The following is a 20,663-nucleotide window of genomic DNA, read 5'->3' on the forward strand; positions in this document are numbered from 1 at the left end:
CTGTGTTGTAAATCTCCATTTAGGTGGCCTTTCCAAGCTCTCTTGGCAGAGCTGTTTTTCCAGTAGCTCAAAACCCACAGGACATTGTGCTCAGGTAGTGTTAGGCTGACGCTAACCATGTTGAAGTTAACATAGAGATGGATAGGATGTTACAAAAGTCATCACACAAATGTTAGCAAAAAATAGATATGCAGATCCTTCAATCACCCAGACATCCAGGAAATGTGTGTGTTGGGGGAGGGAAGGCTCCTGCAGTTCTCCAGTGTTTGGCTTTTACTTGTATTGACTGCAGCACAAAGAGACCAAAAAAAAAAAAAAAAGCACTCCTTGAGTACTTTTTATAGGAATTTAGGGACAATGTTCTATATGTACCCAACTTACTGGCAGAACTCCCAGATCTGCCACAACCAGAACCATGATTACATTCTAAACCTTCGAGCTCTGTTCTGCTCATCAGATTCCCCGTGTGCAAGGGCTCGGCAGTTCGCAGAGACGAGGAAGAAGAGCCAGCCGTCCATAAATACCGGCACTTCCAACTCGTACAACTTCAGAGGTAGGTGAAGGTCAGAATCTTGGGGCTGGAAATGTGAGCCTGAAAATGCTTTCATTTGTGGCTTGTGTCCAAATCATGCTCCCAGATTAAAACAACACTATCCCTTTAGAAAAGAAGCAATCGTCCTTGATGTTCAAGTGGAGAAAGTGAGAGAAAGATGAGACAGATGGACACCGAGTCACTATGTATTGTCTACAATACACACGACACTATGTATTGTCGGCAATACATGGGCCATTATTGTCTTCAGAGTAGTCTCTGGGAGAACGTATAACGTGCACCTAATCATGAAGAAATTGCAAACAAACCCCACATGAGGAATGTTTAATTAAAAGAAAAAATTGTCTAGCGTCATCAAAAATTTCAACCTCATAAAAGACAAAGGGCATTGCTGGGTGAATTTACACAATGGGATACTGATGGTAGATTTGATAAAAAGATTTTAGAAATGTTAAATGAAGGTGATAGTTGTACTGTGATCACAGAAGAGAATGTTCCTATTGTTAATACTCACTGAAGTATTATTCCTAAATAAGAACCATGATGTATCTCAGTTCAGTTCAGTTCAGTCGCTCAGTCGTGTCCGACTCTTTTCAACCCCATGAATCACAGCACACCAGGCCCCCCTGTCCATCACCAACTCCCAGAGTTCACTCAGACTCATGTCCATCGAGTTAGTGATGCCATCCAGCCATCTCATCCTCTGTTGTCCCCTTCTCCTCCTGCCCCCAATCCCTCCCAGCATGATGTATCTACTTACCCTCAAACAGCTTAGGGATATATATATATATGTATATATATATACACACGCACACACATGCGAGAGAGAGAGAAAGCAATTAGGGGTAAATTCTTGAAATAGGTGAATCTGAGTAAATAGTATGTAGAAGTTCTTTGGCTAGTCTTACTCTTGTAATTTTGAAATCATTTCCAAATAACAGTTTTTTAGAAGTTCAAGGCAACCCAGCTAACAGACTATGTGCCTTAATTTTTATTTGATTATTTTTTAACAGATTTTTTTGATGTGGACCATTTTTTAAAGTCTTTTTATTGAATTTGTTACAGTATTGCTTCTTTTATTTATGTTTTGCTTTTTTGGCTGCGAGGCCCGTGGGATCTAGCTCCACAACCAGGGACTGAATCCAAACCCCCTCGCATTGGAAGGCAAAGTCTGCCACCGGACCACCAGGGAAATCCCTCAAATTTTCTATATTTTCCTATTTTATAATTTGTAACATATGCCAAGAGGCTTTATTTTTTAATTTTTAAAACTTAAAATTTTTTGCTAGTGCTTCCTATTATCAACGTTTGCTATGTTGATATATCGTCCTCATATTGTTCAGTCACTCAGTCATGTCAGACTCTTTGCAGCCCCATGGAAGCATGCCAGGCTTCCTGGTCCTTTACCATCTCCCGAGCTTGCTCAAACTCATGTCCATTGAGTAGGTGATGCCGTCCAACCATCTCACCCTCTGCCATCCCCTTCTCCTCCTGCCTTCGATCTTTCCCAGCATCAGGGTCTTTTCCAATGAGTCAGCTCTTCGCATCAGGTGGCCAAACTACTGAAGCTTCAACTTCAGCATCAGTCCTTCCAGTGAATATTCAGTATTGATTTCCTTTAGGATTAACTGGTTTGATCTCTTTGGCAGTCCAAGGGACTCTCAGGAGTCTTCTTCAACACCACAGTTCAAAAGCATCAGTTTTTCCATGCTCAGCCTTCTTTATGGTCCAACCCTTACATCTATTTACTGGAAAAGCCATAGCTTTGACTATACAGACATTTGTCAGCAAAGTGATGTCTCTGCTTTTTAATATGCTGTCTAGGTTTGTCATAGCTTTTCTTCCAAGGAGCAAGCATCTTTTATTTCATGGCTGCAGTCACCACCTGCAGTGATTTTGGAGCCCAAAAATAATACATCCAGGGAAACTGAGTCTTTGAGAAATTAGGTGATTAGCCAAACACATAGTTTATAATAAACTAGGCATGTTGGGGTTGGGAATTCACAGGAATTTCAATCTCTGACTCCAGAAAGTCACAGGAATTTTCTGTCTATACCACACTGACAGTTTTCAGTGTGGTGTCAAGTGGGAGAGAATTTCCCTCCTACTGATAAGACAGGATGTATATCCTGTTGGTAAAATAAACCATTATTTTTTATAATTAAACATTTTAGAGTTATGTGTCTCTAGGTTCCTTTTATATGTCTAACTCTTTAAGGCTATGAGAAACCACAGCCATTATTGATAAAATTAAATTGTATTTAAAAAAATTTTCAGGTATAGTTGCTTTACAATGTTGTGTTATTTTCTTCTGTTCTGCAAAGTAAATCAGCTATACATATATCTATATGTATAGCTTTTTTTCCATTTAGATCATTCAGGTCAGCACAGAGCATAGACTAGAGTTCCTTGTACTATACAGTAGGTTCTCATTAGTCATCTGTTTTACACATTTATACATGTATCTGTATATACATTTGTACATTTATCAATTCCAATCTCCCAATTCATCCTACCTCTCTTTTCCTTTATTTTTCAAAAATGCTTTTTCAAACTCTTTTCCCATTGTTGCATAATATTGAGCAGAGTTCCCTGTGCTATACAGTAGGTCCTTGTTGGTTATCAGTTTTGATTTTTAAAAATTAAAAAAAAATCTGTAGCCATGGCATGAGGCATGTGGGGCATATGGGATCTTTTAGTTCCCCGACTGGGGATCGAACCTGTGTCCGTCTGCACTGGAATTGAAGAATCTTAAACACTGGACCCCCAGGGAAGTCCTTCCACTTTAAGTATAGCAGTGTGTACTTGTTAATCCCAAACTCCCTAGCTATCACTCCAGACCGCCCTTCCCCCCTGGTAACCATAAGTTCCTTCTCTAAGTCTGTGAGTGTGTTTTTGAAAATAAACTAATCTTAAAACAGGAAAAACTGGCACCAACCCCATCTAGGGTTTGAGACAGGCAATATCCTTTGTCCAAGGACCTCCACATCTATAAATGCATTTAACTGAATTTCAGGTGCAAGGTTTCCAAAGACATTTTTCCCCATGAAGAAAGAGAAGTCACAAATTTTCAGATGTCTTATGATCCATGGGAAAATCTTAATGATCTGTGTTACTGGTACACATATCATTAATATTCACTGGGAATGTTACTAGTAATATATTGAAAGTCTTGTCCTTTGTCCCATTTAAATATATCCCGAAGAGCTACTTCATTTCTTGGTTCTATACGAGAGCTTGGGTACAGAACTAGACTTTTCTAGTCACTGCCTACATTTAAAACATAATAGTGTATTATATGCTAAAACATATTATTCATAATATAATATAGTAAATTTAGAAAAAAGTCTAAGCCCAAGCACAGTTGAAACACTAAGCTTGAATTAACATGGTTGTTCCCTCCATACCTAGAAAGAGAGCGGTCAGTTCCCTTGCTCTTTCCTCTCCTCCTGCAGGTAGCTAAGAGCCATTTTGGAGGTGGCGGAGCAAGAATAGATGAAGGGGTCAGGACGGCTCTTTCTGGCAGGCAGTGCCGCACTCTTGAACTTTGTACTTTCTGGACCTGGTGCTGCTTCAAACTGACTCTGTCATGGGTGGTTCCATAGCTTGAGTTTTCCCCCACCCAACTGATGGAAGTTGCTCACTTGTGGTTGTCTTGATCTGGCTGAATCCATCTCTTTACCAGCTGGTTTATTGTGATATCTTTCCCTCACCACTCACTTCCTTTTTTTTTTCTTTTAAAAAATATTTTATTTGTTTATTTGGTGCTGGGTCTCAGTTGCAGCACGCTCATCTTTCATTGCAGTTTATGGGCTCTCTAGTTGTGCTATGTGAGTTACTTTCCTGACCAGGGATCCAACCCAAGTTTCCTGCATTGGAAGGCAGATTCCTAACCACTGGACCACTAGGGAAGCCTCTGAGTCATTTTTTTAATCAAGGGAAAATAACACACACATGCAAAAAATAAAAATAAAAAAGGTTTTCCTGCAAAAGGAAGGCATGAAGCTTGTTTTGAAAGCTAAATTTGAATTATCATTATTGTAAAGGTTTATTTCTTTATTTTGCTGCACTTGGTCTTTGTTGCTGTGTGCTGGCTCTCCCTAGTTGCGGTGTCTGGACTTCTCATTGTGGTGGCTTCTCTTGTGGTGGAGCACTTGCTCTAGGCACATAGACTTCAGCAGCTATGGCACTCAAGCTCTGGAGTGGTGGCTCAGTAGTTGTGGTGCGTGGGCTTCATTGCCCTGCAGTTGTGGGATCTTCCTGGAGCAGGAATCAAACCCATGTCCCCTGTGTTGGCAGGCAGATTCGTAACCACTGGACTACCAGGAATCCCTTGAGTTATTTTTTAATCAAGGGAAAATAGCACATTTTTAAAAAAGCGGGGGGGGGGGGGAGTTTTCCTGCAAAAGGAAGGCATGAAACTTGAGATAGAAAGATATCTTTTAGCAAAGTCAACATCCAGAATTGGTTTGTACCTGTGGTTGGGTGGTGGAGGTCAAAGAAGAATAAATAGAGGACAGAGTGTAAAGAAATTCCATGAGAATTTCCTCTTGCTTCCCAGCTCTGTTTGTGTCTTTTGATCTCTAGAAGCAACTGCGAAGGAAAGAACTCCTGACAACACCTATCCAGACATATATATACAGCCAACATCATGAAGTTCTGGACACCTCTCCTCATGATATTCCTCTGCATGGTACTACTGTCTGTGCTGGGAGGAGTGAAGAAAAGATATAGCAGCAGGTGATGAGGCTGGATTGAGGATCAAAAGGGCATGACGGGGCTGTACTTATTTCTGGACAAATGAAGAAGTATCGTGCCTGATACATCTGACCCAGGACTCACTTCCCTGGACCACTTGTTGGAGTGTTTATGTATAGATACTTTTCTATAGACAGAGATCCAAGAAACTCCCAAGCTGAGATCCTACAATGTTTCTTCTTCCAGCCTTAAAAGTATCAATGAGTATCTGTCAGCTTTTAGATACATTCCATAAACTGTAAGGATATAATATTTTCCCATGTTAGGCTATCTTGGAGGAGAGGGGGAACCAGTACAGAGCTACCATATTTTCCCTTTCTTCCAGAAGCTCTGTGTCCTGTGTGCACGCTGATGTTTACTAAATGGCATTTCTTGATGCATACCCTTAATTTACGGGTAGGATATTTCAGAAGTCCAATGCAATGGAAGACTGCTTGAGTTAAAGCTGACCCATTGGTAGGATATTTCAGAATGTAAAAAGATGGAAAAGAGACATGAGATGGGTTTTTAGTGGAGCAATGTTGGGGGCCATATGATGAGAAAATGAAATCAATGGAGGCAGCCAAGAAAATAAGATGAGAGAGAGAAGAATTTGGAGAGAGGCTGAATTACTTTATTTTTTTTAATAGGATGCTTTTTTTCTCTCTCTCTAGTTGTGACATGCAGATTTAGTTGCCCTGAAGCATGTAGGATCTTAGTTCCCCAACTAGGGATCAAACTCATGTCCCTTGCATTGGAAGGTGGATTCTTAACCACTGGACCACCAGCGAAGTCCTGAGGCTGAGTGACATTAAAGGCAGGGTCAGCAAGGAGGGGAAGAAAGTGAGGCAAATCTATTTCTTACTTTCCCTGGTCTAGTTTCCCATGCTATGAAATAGGTGTGATAACAAGGGTAGAGGTTATCACAGACTCTGAGATCTCCCATTATAAAGATGTAACTTTTATAGAAGGGCAAATGAATGCTGGCAGTATATGGAGTCCTATCTCTAGGATGCTCAAAGACAACCCAGAAGTCTGCAACGCAATAGGACGTGGGGAGCAGAGAAGTCTAAGAGTTTAGTGAAGATGCGATGGGGTCAGTGAAAATACAATGAGGAGGCTAAGGAAGGGGACTTTTCTTAGAAGATAGATACTTTAATGGGGACTTGGGGCCAGGATCTAGGAGGGGCCCCTCTAGCTTAACATAAGCTGTTAAGCTTATGAAGGACTTCTCTTCCCACACTTGTCTATATGGCCCCACCAATGTCTTACCATCTCATCTCATTTTCAGGGGGGATTTGTTCCTTCAGGAGTGCTGGGGAGATCCAACCATCCGAGAATGTAAGAACAGGTGTTCTAAAAACTTTAGATGTGTAAAAATAAATCACACATGCTGCTGGACCTACTGTGGAAACATCTGCTGGGAAAATACAGTGAGTTTGGAGATGCACACTTAGGTATGTGTCATCACTGATTCTCACCTTCTTCTCAGATGCTGTTATCCCTAAACAGAGGGCTGAGGTATCCCAAATCCAGGCACAAACGTAGCAGAAGACCATGTCCACTAAACCTGGAAGCCAATTCACTGTCAAATAGACCAAGATACCAGCTTGGGACACCTTGTTTCTTTCAATATATAATCAACGCCTGTGATGTCTTCATTCTATATTTCAACAGTTTGGTGTTTTTCTGTTTTTCAGTCCAGATTTCTAGCCATAGCATCCATAGTCAGAATTTACCATGAACCATTTTAGCTTACCCAGGTCCCATATTTCTACCTTCGTCTATTCAGGGAACTAATACCATCCCCTCCTCCAAATCAGAAGTGGACAATACCTGTTGTTACATGAAGTATTCTTGTTCCAAGGTCTGGTGAAGATGAATAATATTAAGCTTGAGAATGAATTCTTGCTTCCCAGATTTCCAGCGCCTCTAAGCATCTAACCTTTTTCTCTTGCAGCTAATCACTGAAGAAGCTAAAACCCTAGCCTCCCACTGAGATACCAGTTCATCCTCACTGAGGGCTGGGAAGGAGTAAATCCTTGGCAAATAAACTCATATGCCAGCAGTGGTCCTTGACTTTTTTCCACTCCATTCCACTACCCTTGAATGCCATATTACACTCCCCTCTATTGTTATAGTGTGTACATAAGTTTCCAACTCCTGCTTCCAAATCTTGCCTCCCTATTTGATTACCTTAGAACTAATAGGCTAAATCATTTGGAGAAGGAAATGGCAACCCACTCCAGTGTTCTTGCCTGGAGAATCCCAGGGACGAGGGAGCCTGGTGGGCTGCCGTCTATGGGGTCGCACAGAGTCGGACACGACTGAAGCGACTTAGCAGCAGCAGCAGCAATAGGCTAAATCATGGACTTCAAGAATAGAAGTTTATTTCTCGCATGCCATTTTAATGTGGGTAACTGGCAAGCAGTCCTTTCTTTTCATTTTTCAGAGAGCAGGTCTCTGGTGAATTTGTTTTTCACAGGGTATGGGTTCAGTTCAGTTCAGTTCAGTTGCTCAGTCGTGTCCGACTCTTTGCAACCCCATGAATCGCAGCACGCCAGGCCTCCCTGTCCATCACCAACTCCCAGAGTTCACTCAGACTCACATCCATCAAGTCAGTGATGCCATCCAGCCATCTTATCCTCTGTCGTCCCCTTCTCCTCCTGCCCCCAATCCCTCCCAGCATCAGAGTCTTTTCCAATGAGTCAGCTCTTCGCACGAGGTAGCCAAAGTACTGGAGTTTCAGCTTTAGCATCATTCCTTCCAAAGAAATCCCAGGGCTGATCTCCTTTAGAATGGATTGGTTGGATCTCCTTGCAGTCCAAGGGACTCTCAAGAGTCTTCTCCAACACCACAGTTCAAAAGCATCAATTCTTCGGCGCTCAGGTTTCTTTACAGTTCAACTCTCACATCCATACATGACCACAGGAAAAACCATAGCCTTGACTAGACGGAGCTTAGTCAGCAAAGTAATGTCTCTGCTTTTGCATATGCTATCTAGGTTGGTCATAACTTTCCTTCCAAGGAGCGTCTTTTAATTTCATGGCTGCAATCACCAGTGATTTGGGAGCCTAAAAAAATAAAGTCTGACACTGTTTCCACTGTTTCTGCATCTATTCCCCATGAAGTGATGGGACCGGATGCCATGATCTTCGTTTTTCGAATGTTGAGATTTAAGCCAACTTTTTCACTCTTCTCTTTCACTTTCATCAAGAGGCTTTTTAGCTCCTCTTCACTTTCTGCCATAAGGGTGGTGTCATCTGCATATGTGAGGTTATTGATATTTCTCCCGGCAATCTTGATTCCAGCTTGTGTTTCTTCCAGTCCAGCGTTTCTCATGATGTACTCTGCATAGAAGTTAAACAAGCAGGGTGACAATATACAGCCTTGACATACTCCTTTTCCTATTTGGAACCAGTCTGTTGTTCCATGTCCAGTTCTAATTGTTGCTTCCTGACCTGCATACAGATTTCTCAAGAGGCAGGTCAGGTGGTCTAATATTCCCATCTCTTTCAGAATTTTCCACAGTTTCTTGTGATCCACACAGTCAAAGGCTTTGGCATAGTCAATAAAGCAGAAATAGGTGTTTTTCTGGAACTCTCTTGCTTTTTCCATGATCCAGCAGATGTTGGCAATTTGGATCTCTGGTTCCTCTGCCTTTTCTAAAACCAGCTTCAACATCTGGAAGTTTATGGTTCACATATTGCAGAAGCCTGGCTTGGAGAATTTTGAGCATTACTTTACTAGCATGTGAGATGAGTGCAATTGTGCAGTAGTTTGAGCACTCTTTGGCATTGTTTTTCTTTGGGATTGAATTGAAAACTGAGCTTTTCCAGTCCTGTGGCCACTGCTGAGTTTTCCAAATTTGCTGGCATATTGAGTGCAGCACTTTCACAGCATCATCTTTCAGGATTTGAAATAGCTCAACTGGAATTCCATCACCTCCATTAGCTTTGTTCATAGTGATGCTTTCTAAGGCCCACTTAACTTCACATTCCAGGATGTCTGGCTTTAGGTGAGTGATGACACCATCGTGATTATCTTGGTCTTATGGGTACGGGTAAACAATTCTAAAACTATTTTACAGGTATGAAAGATTGAACAGGTAAGTAACTGGTAGATAAGAGCCAGCTTTCTGTGAGAGAAGTTAGAAATAAGAAAAAGGAAAATGCTAGAATGAACCCTGGGTTACTGGATTAAAATCAGAGCTATCAATATGAACTCACGTTCAGATATATCTATATGTATATCTATATCTATAGATATATACGGTTGGTCAAAAAGTTCACTTGGGGTTTCCTATAAGATCTTATGGACAAACCCGAATGAACTTTTTGGTCAATCCTATATATACACACACAGGGGCTTCCCTGGTGGCTCAGTGGTAAAGAATTCGCCTGCCAATGCAAGAGACACGGGTTTGATCCCTGAGTCGGAAAGATCTCCTGGAGAAGGAAATGACAACCTACTCCAGTATTCTTGCCTGGAGAATCCCAGGGACAGAGGAGCCTGGTAGGTTATAGTAGATATGGTCTCAAAGAGTCGGACACAATTGAAGTGACCCAGCATGCATGCACGCATACTCCTAGATAATGTTATTTTAGACTTAAGAACATCTCCTTCTGGAAAGAAAATCTTCCTGGAATGGTTCAAGGAACCAATATATTTGGATTTGGACTGATGGGCATTTCTCAGTGGTAAATCTTGCACCCAGCACCTAACCCCCAACATCTGCATTCCAGATATCTTCCTGGAGCTTCTTAATTAGGCATTCTGGGTCTAGTTATGACACAGACAGCTATGAGACATGGGATGGAAGACACTTGCAGATCACGGCATCAATATGAACCCACCTGTGAACACTGGGGGCAGTCAAAGCATGGAGCAGGCAGGAGCTGACCAGCATCGTGATGTATGAGATGAGAAGGATACTTCTGGAGCCCTTCCATATGCTTGACATAGAGAAGGGCAGGAGACGAGAACAAGTCACGCAAAAGTCATTGCAACCATGAGGCGATGGGTTGCCTCAAAACAGATCAGCTCTAATTTGCAGTTCTCTGCAGGCTGGGACTTGACCTTTTGGAGACCCAAATCAAAGTAGAATCTGCATTTGTTTCTTCCTTTGCCTCCATAAATTTCAAGGTCTTCCAAAGGACCCCCACTCCTCCTTTTTATGTAATAAAGAGGCCCACAATTATTTCAATAAACCAGAACACGCACTGGTGTCCAGGCCAGCACTCGTCCTATGCATAACATTCCAGGTATAGCCTCTGAGTTCTCTAGGGCAGGGCAGACTGTGGAAAGGAATAGGTCAGCCTGGCACCTGTGATCATGATTTCTTTCCTAAGGCCCCCTTGTCTGAGAGCAACTCTTAGCAGAAGTGGAGGAGACCCTGCAGTACCAGAAGCCCTGTGATGCTCCTGAGATGGGTCGGAGGCTCTGGGCCGATGGAGGCATGGTGTGTCTCTTTCACTGATGCTCAGTAGGAGCCACTGGCCTGCAGCATAGCACCACATCCCCACCTCCAGCAGGGTCTGCCCTCCCGAGTTCCTCACAATTGACCCCATGTCCCAACTGGCCACACTCGCCTCGTCTCTGGACTTAGTCCCAGGACCACATCAGAGAAGTGGTGATTGTGCAGAGTAGTAGGGACTCTGGACCCCAGGGATGAATTTCTACTGACTCACCATGAAATCTGGGGCAAGACCCAAGGCATCCTGTGCCGATTAATCCTAGTCACATCAGCCTGAACCAAATGTTCCTCCCTCTGGATTAAAAAAAGAAGAAAGATGAGGCCATAAGGGAAGGTTGGGACCGCGCAGTTAAAGGAAGGGCCTGGAGTCTCAGGGGTCGCAGGCCGGGCCCCATTCCATGAGCAGCCTGTTGGTGGTGCTGGAGTGGGGACAGCACAGGACTCACTCTCCGCGGACCATCCCACTGGGATGTGGAGAGGGGAGCACAGAGGAAACCTCCTCCAAGCAGACCACAACTTCTCCCTCTCCTTTGACCTTGGACATGTCATCTCACTTCCTTGGGATTCACTTTCTTTGTTGCAAAGAGACAGTAACCTGAACCTCTCAAGGACAATGAGCAGGATGGGATGAGGGTGGACCAAGTTTAGGAAGGGTCCTTCTTGGGGGCCTCCCCTTCTGTGCCGCAGGGTCCAGCCTCCTGGCATCTCATGTTGAACTTGGCCCTTTGTGGCTCCTGGTGAGGCACATTCTCCTGAGGACCAGGAGGTGCCACAGATGAGCAGGTCCTCTCCCGGGAGTCCTTGTTCAGTGAGCAGAGGAACAGGGGGGCTGGGCTCTCAGGGGCCTGGCAGGGAGGCAGGAGGGAGGTGGGGAGGGGGAGCAGAGAAGCTTGACATGGGGAGCGATCAGAGACCCGGACCCAGAAAGGCGGGGGCCCTCTGGGGTCTGTGCCAGCTTCTTCGTCTCCCATATTAGTCATGGCCTTGGCCAAATCACCTCCACGGAACCTGCACCCGATCCCTGAGAACTCCACAAAGGCCAGGATGACCTGCTAACTCTCCCCTGCTCTCCACAATCACAGACACTGGGAGTGAACTAGGCAGGCCCTTCCACATTTGTTCTGGTTTATTTGACAGGGACAGGTTGTTCAGATACTGGCTGGACAGGGTGGCATTCCTGTTGACATCCTTGTGTCCAGGGTCAGGTCCTTATCTTCAGCCGCAGGCACAGTGTCTGTGGAGACGGTTGTGGGGGCGGGGGGGGGGGGGTCAGGATGCACGGCCCCAGGCTCTCTGACTCACAGGACATTCATGCAAATGTTCCCGCAGAAGGTTGAACAGCATATGGTATTTTGTGGACAGTGCCGGAAGTATGAACAGTGGTTCCCGAAAGTAAACTCCCTGGGCCGCTTCGTACAGGCTTTAGCTGTGAGGTCTAAAAAGAGCAGGAGGAGAAGCAAGGTCAATGGAACCAGGCTCCTCAGAGCACTCATCTCGAGGTGAAAGCCTCCACAGAGACCTGAGACCTCAAAATCTACTCAGGAGACACTTGGACTCTTCAGGGAACTCACCTCCGCCCTTCACCAGACCCTGGTGATGGGTAGTATCTTAAATCCCACTCCTCCTACTCTTCCCCAGTAGACCTCGATGCCTGGACTTCCTGGACTCCCTCCATAATCCTGCAGCAGGACTGCGTCTCCCATATTAGTCATGGCCTTGGCCAAATCACCTCCACGGAACCTGCACCCGATCCCTGAGAACTCCACAAAGGCCAGGATGACCTGCTAACTCTCCCCTGCTCTCCACAATCGCGGGGACCAGAGAGGAAGATGGACTTGCCCCTTCGTCATCTCTCTCCTCTCAGGCTGCCACTGTCTGCACCATCCCTGCCGCTTCCCAGCAAAAAGCACCCTCAGTGTTTCCCTGCCACTCGCACCATCCTGCTCCCTCTGAGATAAATTTACCTTGACCCTTGCACCCCCAATCTTGCTCTCTCATGTACTTCCATGCTACACCTACTCCCCTGAATGTCTCGGAGTGTTTACCTGTCACCTGTGTGCATAAACCAAAGAATAGCTGTTTGTTTTCCCACCTGATTCTCGCTCAGGTGTATCTTTCCCTGTTGTAGGTACCACGTTGTCTCTGGATTTGGGGGCTGGGGAATGAAAAGATGCAGTTTCCCCCTCCAGCCCCATCACTCTTCCCAGAGCCAGATAAAGAGGCTGGAGGACGGTGGTTTGGGAAGAACCAGAGTCTTCATAGTGCTGTGGTCCGAATAGGATGTGCTGGAAAGTTTGAACTCCCGGGTCCTCCTTAGACTGGACGCGTCACCCCTCCCGCCCCCTCTCCCGCTCCCTTTCCCGCCCCCTCTCCCGCTCCCCCCACCCTCTCCAGCCCCCCGCCCCTCCCCCACCCTCTCCCGCCCCCTCCCTCCACCTACGGTTCGCCTTCTGGCTGTGCTGCCCTCCCCGGGCCTGCAGCAGCAGAACGCAAAGGAGCAGGAGGGCCAGCAGAGCCTGGGCTCTCATGACTGGCAGCGTGGCGAGCGCTCTGTCTGGCCCGGACGCCCCTGGAGAGCTGCGTGGGGAGAGGGAAGGGAGGAAGGAAGCTGGTCCTGGGCTCCTCGCTGCCTCTCCTGGCCAAGCCGGGGCAGAGCGAGGAGTGCTTGTCTCCTCACCTGGCCTGCCCCTCACCACGGCCCACTCCTGAGACACTGGGGCTCCCACAGGACCAGTCCTCCTCTCACAGCTAATCTTCTCCTTTTGTAAACAGACCATTTTTTCTGCAAAAAAAAAAAAAAAAAAAAAAACTGCAGGTCTGTATTTTGTTTATAAAATAATTTACAGAAGAAATTAAAGAAGGAACATAGTTTAAAAGATACAGAAACAACCAAAGTCCAACCAATAGATGGCTGGATAAAGAAGATGTGATATATATATGTGATGGAATATTATTCAGCCATGAGAAAGAAGGACGTCCTGGCATTGATTACAACTTGGATGAAACTTGAGGCATTAGGATAAGTGAAAAAAGCCAGACAGGAACTCATAGAAACAAAGAGTAGTATTGTGGTTCATAGGAGCTGGAGGTTGGGGGACAAGAGGAGATTTGGGGAAATGGTCCAAACTTTCAGTTATAAAATTAATAAATTCTGGGAACGGAATGTACAGACTAGTGATTACAACTAATCTTAGTGTATTATATACCTGAAAGTTCCTAACAGAATAAATCTTAAATGTTATCATCATTAAAAAGAAATGATGGGAACTTCCCTGATGGTCCAGTGGTTAAGAATCCTCCTTCCAATGCAGAGGATGAGGTTCACTCCCTGGCTAGGGAAATAAGATCCTGCATGTCACAGAGTGTAACCCAAAAAAAGGCGGGGGGGGGGGGGGGGGGATAAAGTTCCAAGAGGAAAAATACAACTAATACAACTGTCATTATTTGCGGATGATGTTGAATACATTGAACACTGAAAAGAACACATCAAGATATTACTGTAAACAATGCGAGAGTTTAGCAAGCTAACTGGCTACAGATCAATACGCAAAAGTCATTTATCTACATTAGCAACAAATGAAAAGGAATAATTAAAAAGTTAGGATGCTGTTTACAATTTTAACAGTTCAAACCTCTAGGAATAAATATAACGAAGACAAGCCAGAACTCCATGTGAAAGAACTTATTAAAACTTTGTGAAAGGATATTAACAAGACAGAGATCGATGAGAGACCTTAACAAGGTCAGGATGAGGGGGGTGATGAGAGTGTGGATGTGGGCGTGGCTGGGAGGTGCCCGGATTTCTGCCAAACCCTCCTGATTGGTGGACACTGTGTAAGGCAGTCACAGCTCCTCGCCTTCACTTTGCCTTCTGTTCTAAGCTGTGCCTGGTCACAGCTTTGACCAGGACTTGCCCACCCATTCTACCAGCAGCATGAAGCCTGCGCTGTTTCTCCAGCTCCTGCTATTGACTCGCTTAGCATCGCAGCTGGTGTCTGGGAGTCCCAAGCAACATTTTAGGAGTAGGTGCTGGGTCTGGGCACAGGGGAGGGAAAAAGCATCTGGAGAGAGGAGAGGATGTGAGGGATGGGTACATCTCATGAAAAAATACAGTTTCGTGTTCAAGAGTCCAAGTTTTATTGTCAGCAAGATCTAGGTTTGAATCCCTGCTCTGTTTCACACTGAGTGAGCTTAAGTAGAGTGTCTGGCCTTTGGATTTTATCTTTGTGATGGACAGAATGATAGTGGGGTAGCTGGGAGAAAAAACGGAGACGATACATGTAGACATAGAGTGCCCCTGCTGAACCGGGGTAAGTGCTCAATAAGTATTAACTACTGTCAATGTTATCAGCTCCATCATCCAGCTTCTTCACGGATACTTGGGCCAACTTTTCAAGCATTGAAACAGAGAGGAAAATTAAATTGGCAGAATTCAACCTGCGACCTACATAATCTTAGCCTCAGAGGATATTTTGGGAGGAAAGGAAACAAAGTGTTGCATTACACATCCCATGTTAAATGCTCAGAGGTGCCTGCACAGTTATCAGTGATTAGCATCCACGGGAAGGTGTCAAGTTCATTTCTGCAGCCACTGTTGCCTAGCTCCAACCAAATAAGAGCTCTGGCCACAGTTACTTTGATGACCAAAACCAAATGGAAAAAGAGCTGTTATTCATTATCCCTGCACTTCTCCATAGAAGACGTAGCTTCAGAATATTGCAGGCTCAGGAGAGGACTATGTGTATGTCTCGTGTATCTAGGGAGGCAAGGTCCTATGTTAGAGTTCTCAGAGAAAGAGTACAGGTTTAACCAAGGAAGGCTAAACAAGCTGCAAGAGAACAGGCGTATCCAAGATAGGAGCTAGCTGGAGAACCAAAGACTAAAATTTAAGGAAAGAGAGACATGGAGGCTTTATGGAAGATTGGTAAGTACCATAGTGAGATTAGGACCAGACACCCTGAAAAGGAAGCAAAACTTGAGAAGGTCAACCTCTCTGAGATTCCTGGCTCATGGACTCTTTTTCCACAGTGTTCCACTGAGCCTCAAGCTCTCCAAAGTGGGGATCAGCTCCAATTTCTTTTTTTTAAGTTTATGGTTGTGTTGGTCTTCATTGCTGCACGAGGGTTTTTTCCAGTTTCAGCAAGCAAAAGCTACTCTTCATCGCAATGCACAGGTTGCCTGTGGCGGTGGTTTCTTCTGTTGTGGAGCACAGGCTTAGGCACACAGGCCTCAGTAGTTGCAGCATACAGGCTCAGTAGTCGTGGCGCTAGGACCTAGTGGCTCCGCGGCATGTGGAATCTTCCCAGACCAGGGACTGAACCCGTGACCCCTGCATTGGCAGGCAGATTCTTAATCACTGAACCACGAGGGAACCCCAATTTCTTGCACTGATCCAGTGAGCTAAAGGATGACAGGCTGAGTACTGAGTACTGTGTGTTAGTCACTCAGTCGTGTCCAACTGTTTGTGACCCCATGGACTGTACAGCCCACCAAGCTCTTTTGTCCATGGGATTTTCCAGACAAAGATACTGGAGTGGGTTGCCATTTCCTTCTCCAGGGGATCTTCCTGACCTAGGGATCAAACCCAGGTCTCTTGCATTGCAGTCGGGTGCTTCACCATCTGAGCTACTAGGGAAGCCCTGGTCTCTGCCAAATTGTCATCAGCCTGAGTCTTGGCTTCTTACTCACCATCTCCGGTGTCATTTGCTATTACTGTTAGAGCCCCAGCTCCATTCACCACTTGCTCCTTTTAGATCAGCATGATATCCTACAGATCCCCTTATAATTGCAAATACCTGCAGAGCAGTAAACCAACAAAGACTTATAGAATGCTCTTCCTATGCCATTTGCCCCAAAGAAGAGACAAGTCAAAAGGAACAAAAATTAAGATCTGGCAGGGCTTGACTAAAGGAGTTAATGGGTTCGTTCTTAATGCCTTAGAGTTCAGGAACAGAGAGAATATTGTGAGCTGGAGCCTTGGGGCAGGATCCCCTGGTAGAGGTGCTCTTGGCTTTGATCCAATTTCTGGTAGATGGGGTAAAGGAATGTCTACGTAAAATACTTATTCTTCTCCAACAATAGAAAGTGGGGGACCGTGGAACTCTGACCTCTCAATCACTAGCGATCTGGGAAGATGAAACAGCTGATCTTTGCACTCTGTTCTGAAATACCCATCCTTCTTCCCATGAAAGAAGTCATCCCCAGAATTCATTTGAGATTTGGGTTCTAGCATTCTGATGCCAGTAACTTGAGTGTGCTATGCGGTCTTCATCCATTTCAAAAATCATCCCTTTTACTCATTCTCTCTATGCACAAATAACACGTTAGGTCAAACCCTAGGATAAACTATTGTTTGTTTGAGTCTACACAACGAATCAGTACAAATGGACCCACACACGTATGCCATTCATTCCCTTGAACCAGACTCAACCAGGGCCGATGGGGACTTAGCATTTGATCTGCAATGATGATGAATGACCCCTGCGTGCAGGATTCTCTCAAACTCCGTCTTTGATGGAAAGAGTTCTCAGCCCAAAAATCTTATTCTACCTCCCTGTGACCACACTAGGAGGAATCAGCGTGCCTGGTTCCCCGGCAGCTCCTTGGACTTCTAGAGTTCTGAATGTCACTCCAGGCTTCTCTTTCCTACTCTGTGTTCCAGGGTATATCTTGGAACCTCCACCCTGCCGATCAGACCCGGAAAACTGTACTGATTTCTGCACACTGCAGGAAGATTGCCAACCAGGATTTCAGTGCTGTTCTGCCTTCTGTGGTATAGTCTGTACATTAAACAAAAATGTAAACCGCGAAAGGTAAGGGACTCTCCTGCCCAGCCCTGACTGTAGCACTGCTGGTGAGGGCTCAATAGAAGAGTCTCTTATCAGTCACGATGATGGGTCTCTTTCTCTCTAACATTTTCTTTCTCTTTACCAAGAATAATTACCATAAATGTCCTGATGGCAGGGGCCTTCCTCCACTCAGGAACTACATAATCATTCTCTCTCTACCATCATATCTGTCAATCTCTGTACCTGTCTCTCTGAACACACCTCCCTGATCAACTCCTCCATCCACTGACCTGTCTCGGAATCCATGCTCTGGGACCCTGTATCTGGAGCTGCATCACTGGAATCCCAAAGGAACTCTGTTCTCTGGTTTTGCTCATCCTCTTTTACCAACACCACACTTCCAACCCCCCACCCCCAGTGTTCCTGGGTTCTGCAGATGCTCCAGTATAGGGGATGCTCTGATTACTTGCCCAGGCATCATCACTGGCCCCAATTCTGTTGAATAGGGAGAACTCCCAGAAGAGAGAAAGCGTGTTACAGGCCCGATGAAATGTCTGGTTTCTAATCCTATCTTGCGACCATGTCTTTCTGTGACCTTGAGTAGGACAATTCCCTATTTTTGCCTTTCATTTCCTCATGCAGAAAATGGGGACTCTTTTTTTTCCAGCCTTGCATGATGGTTATGGAGGTCCAGACAAGATCTCAAGAGACCCAAAAGACAGGAGACATAACCAATGAGCTTCTAAACTATCTTACTCTCTGCTACATTTCCTGCCTTGAGCATAGTAGCCCACATAGGACCCTGGTCCAGGGTGATCAAATATGACCCCAGAACTAGATCTCTGGACCCAAATCTTGGCTTCACCACTTCTTGGCTAAGTGATCTGGGCCACAGCTTCCCCATCTTTAAAACTGAAATAGCAAAAGTGAAATTAAAGTAGAAAATCCAATCTCTAAAAACATTGCTTGCCACATAATACTATCTTCTTTCCTTTGTATAAGTGTTAGTTGCTCAGTCATGCCCAACTCTTTGTGACCCTAAGGACTGTAGGCTGCTGGGCTCCTCTGTCCATGATATTCTCCAGGCCAGAATACTGGAGTGGGTAGCCATTCCCCTCTCAAGGAGATCTCCCCAGCCCAGGGATCAAACCCAGGTGTCCCACATTGCAGGCAGATTCTTTACTGTCTGAGCCACCAGGGAAGCCCTTTGCCACATAATAATTACTCAGGAAAATTTAGTGATGAGACAACCACTTCTCTCTCAAGACTGGCCCTTACCATTCAGCTCGACATCTTTCAAGGCTCCACCTTGGAAGGCACAAGCCTAAGTCTGAATCTCTGTGTTCTCTGGGTTCTCTGAGGTTCTGCTTTCCCTATGACATGAGGACTTAGCTTCACGGTCTTGTTTCTTTTTGTTTTTTTAATTTTTATTTTTACTTTATTTTACAATACTGTATTGGTTTTGCCGTACATGGACATGAATCCACCACGGGTGTACATGAGTTCCCAAACATGAACCCCCCTCCCACCTCCCACCCCATATCATTTCTCTGGATCATCCTTGTGCACCAGCCCCAAGCATCCTGTATCCTGCATCAAACGGTCTTGTTTCAATCATGGAAGTAGTGGAAAATTTTTAAATGATATCTCTAAGAAAAAAACTTCATCTGGTAACATTTGAAAATGTTTTTCTTCTACAGACCCAAAACCGAAACCTTAAGAAACAACCGGGTTGGCAAGTGAGGCATATTTCCCAGAGCATTTTGTAAGTATCAGGGTTGGACCTGGGCCTCCCCAGACAAGTTTTCTCCAGTTTTCCTCCTCCAGCCTCTCAGGGGACTCACAGATTCCCAAAAGGTCAGAAGAGCCTCTTGTCGCTGATGGCCCTGCCTCCATTGTTCCCCTCCTGGGGCTATGTCCTCACTCCCTGGGGCAGGATGTGGTCCAGAGTCAGTTCTGCAACACAGAACAGCAAAGGAGGCTGGGTCATGGCCCAGGGGGAACTCAAGACACTTAGATCTGAATCTATGCCAGGGACCAGGGTCTGCCAGCCTCTGGGTTGATAGCGCCCTGGGCAGGGAGTAGAGCTGAACCCTTAACATTGTGTGGCCTTGGTCAGCTCACCTTATGTCTCTGAGATCATCAACTTCCCCATGGGAAAGACAAGCAAACATCTGTCCCTCGGATTCTGTGAGGATTACATGAGGCCATGTGGAATGGAAGAACCTGGTCATTGTAAAGACGCTGCAAAGGTTAGAAGTTGCCAGCAACTCACACTTTCTGGGTTCCAGGCTTTTCCTCTTTAAAAAAAAAAAAATAGGGGAGGACTTCCCTGGCATTCCAGTTGTTAAGATTCTGCACTTCTGTTGCAAGAGGCATAGGTTCTACCCTTGGTCAGAGAACTAAGATCCCACATGCTTTGCAGCTTGGCCAAAGCAAAACGTGTATGTGTGGAGGGGGGTGGTGGTGGGGGGATTATCTTTATTATTTTACCAATGCTACAAGAAAAGGGAAAAAAATGGAGTCCTCTGTAACTCCATCAAAAGAAAGCTACTCTTCATATCTTGGAGCGTCCCCTGTGGCTCAACTGGTAAAGAACCTGCCTGCAATGCGGGAGACCTGGATTCTATCCCTGGGTTGGGAAGATCCCCTGGAGAAGGGAACAGCTACCCACAAAGAGTCAGACATGACTGAGAGACTTTCACTTCACTTCACATCTTGGTAGCATTTTTTTTTCAGGCTGTCTGGGGAGAAATGAGGAGCTTAGGGTCTTCTAACAGCCCTTCTGAAGTCAACAGAGTTTCCAAGTCAGAACCTTGGTATTTCAGCTTAGAAACCCTGCACTCATTAGATAAATGGTAGCGAGCAGAGGCCAGGGAAGGTGTTGAAGTGCACGTGGACCACAGTTGCTCAGGTCCTGAGGAGCCAGCCATGCTAATTTCCTCTGCACCTTGTAATAATTAACTTCCCGAGTCACACACTGGCCAGCAACCAATGCACTAACACTGTGACCTCATCCAGGACCCGTGCAGCATTCACTGTCGGATCTGTTAGATCCTTGTGTCACAGTGTTTGCTCTCCCCAGTTCTGCAGCCTGCCCTCTGCAGAA

The 20,663-nt window shown here is 45.2% G+C and overlaps 2 protein-coding genes across 2 annotated transcripts; both read left to right on the forward strand.

Moving 5' to 3' along the window:
- Window positions 1-357: 357 nt before the first annotated feature.
- On the forward strand, window positions 358-7,289 carry WFDC11 (WAP four-disulfide core domain 11). Its single transcript, XM_069546374.1, has 4 exons — window positions 358-553; window positions 5,197-5,293; window positions 6,582-6,723; window positions 7,251-7,289. Exons 1-4 carry the CDS (start codon window positions 358-360, stop codon window positions 7,287-7,289), a joined length of 474 nt encoding a protein of 157 aa, XP_069402475.1.
- Window positions 7,290-14,700: 7,411 nt separating this feature from the next.
- Window positions 14,701-19,297, forward strand: WFDC13 (WAP four-disulfide core domain 13). The gene is made up of 3 exons (XM_069546375.1): window positions 14,701-14,788; window positions 17,428-17,578; window positions 19,255-19,297. Exons 1-3 carry the CDS (start codon window positions 14,701-14,703, stop codon window positions 19,295-19,297), a joined length of 282 nt encoding a protein of 93 aa, XP_069402476.1.
- The last annotated feature ends 1,366 nt before the right edge of the window (window positions 19,298-20,663 follow it).

Source organism: Ovis canadensis, chromosome 13 (genome assembly GCF_042477335.2).
Source record: "Ovis canadensis isolate MfBH-ARS-UI-01 breed Bighorn chromosome 13, ARS-UI_OviCan_v2, whole genome shotgun sequence".
Classification (NCBI taxonomy): Eukaryota; Metazoa; Chordata; class Mammalia; order Artiodactyla; family Bovidae; genus Ovis; species Ovis canadensis.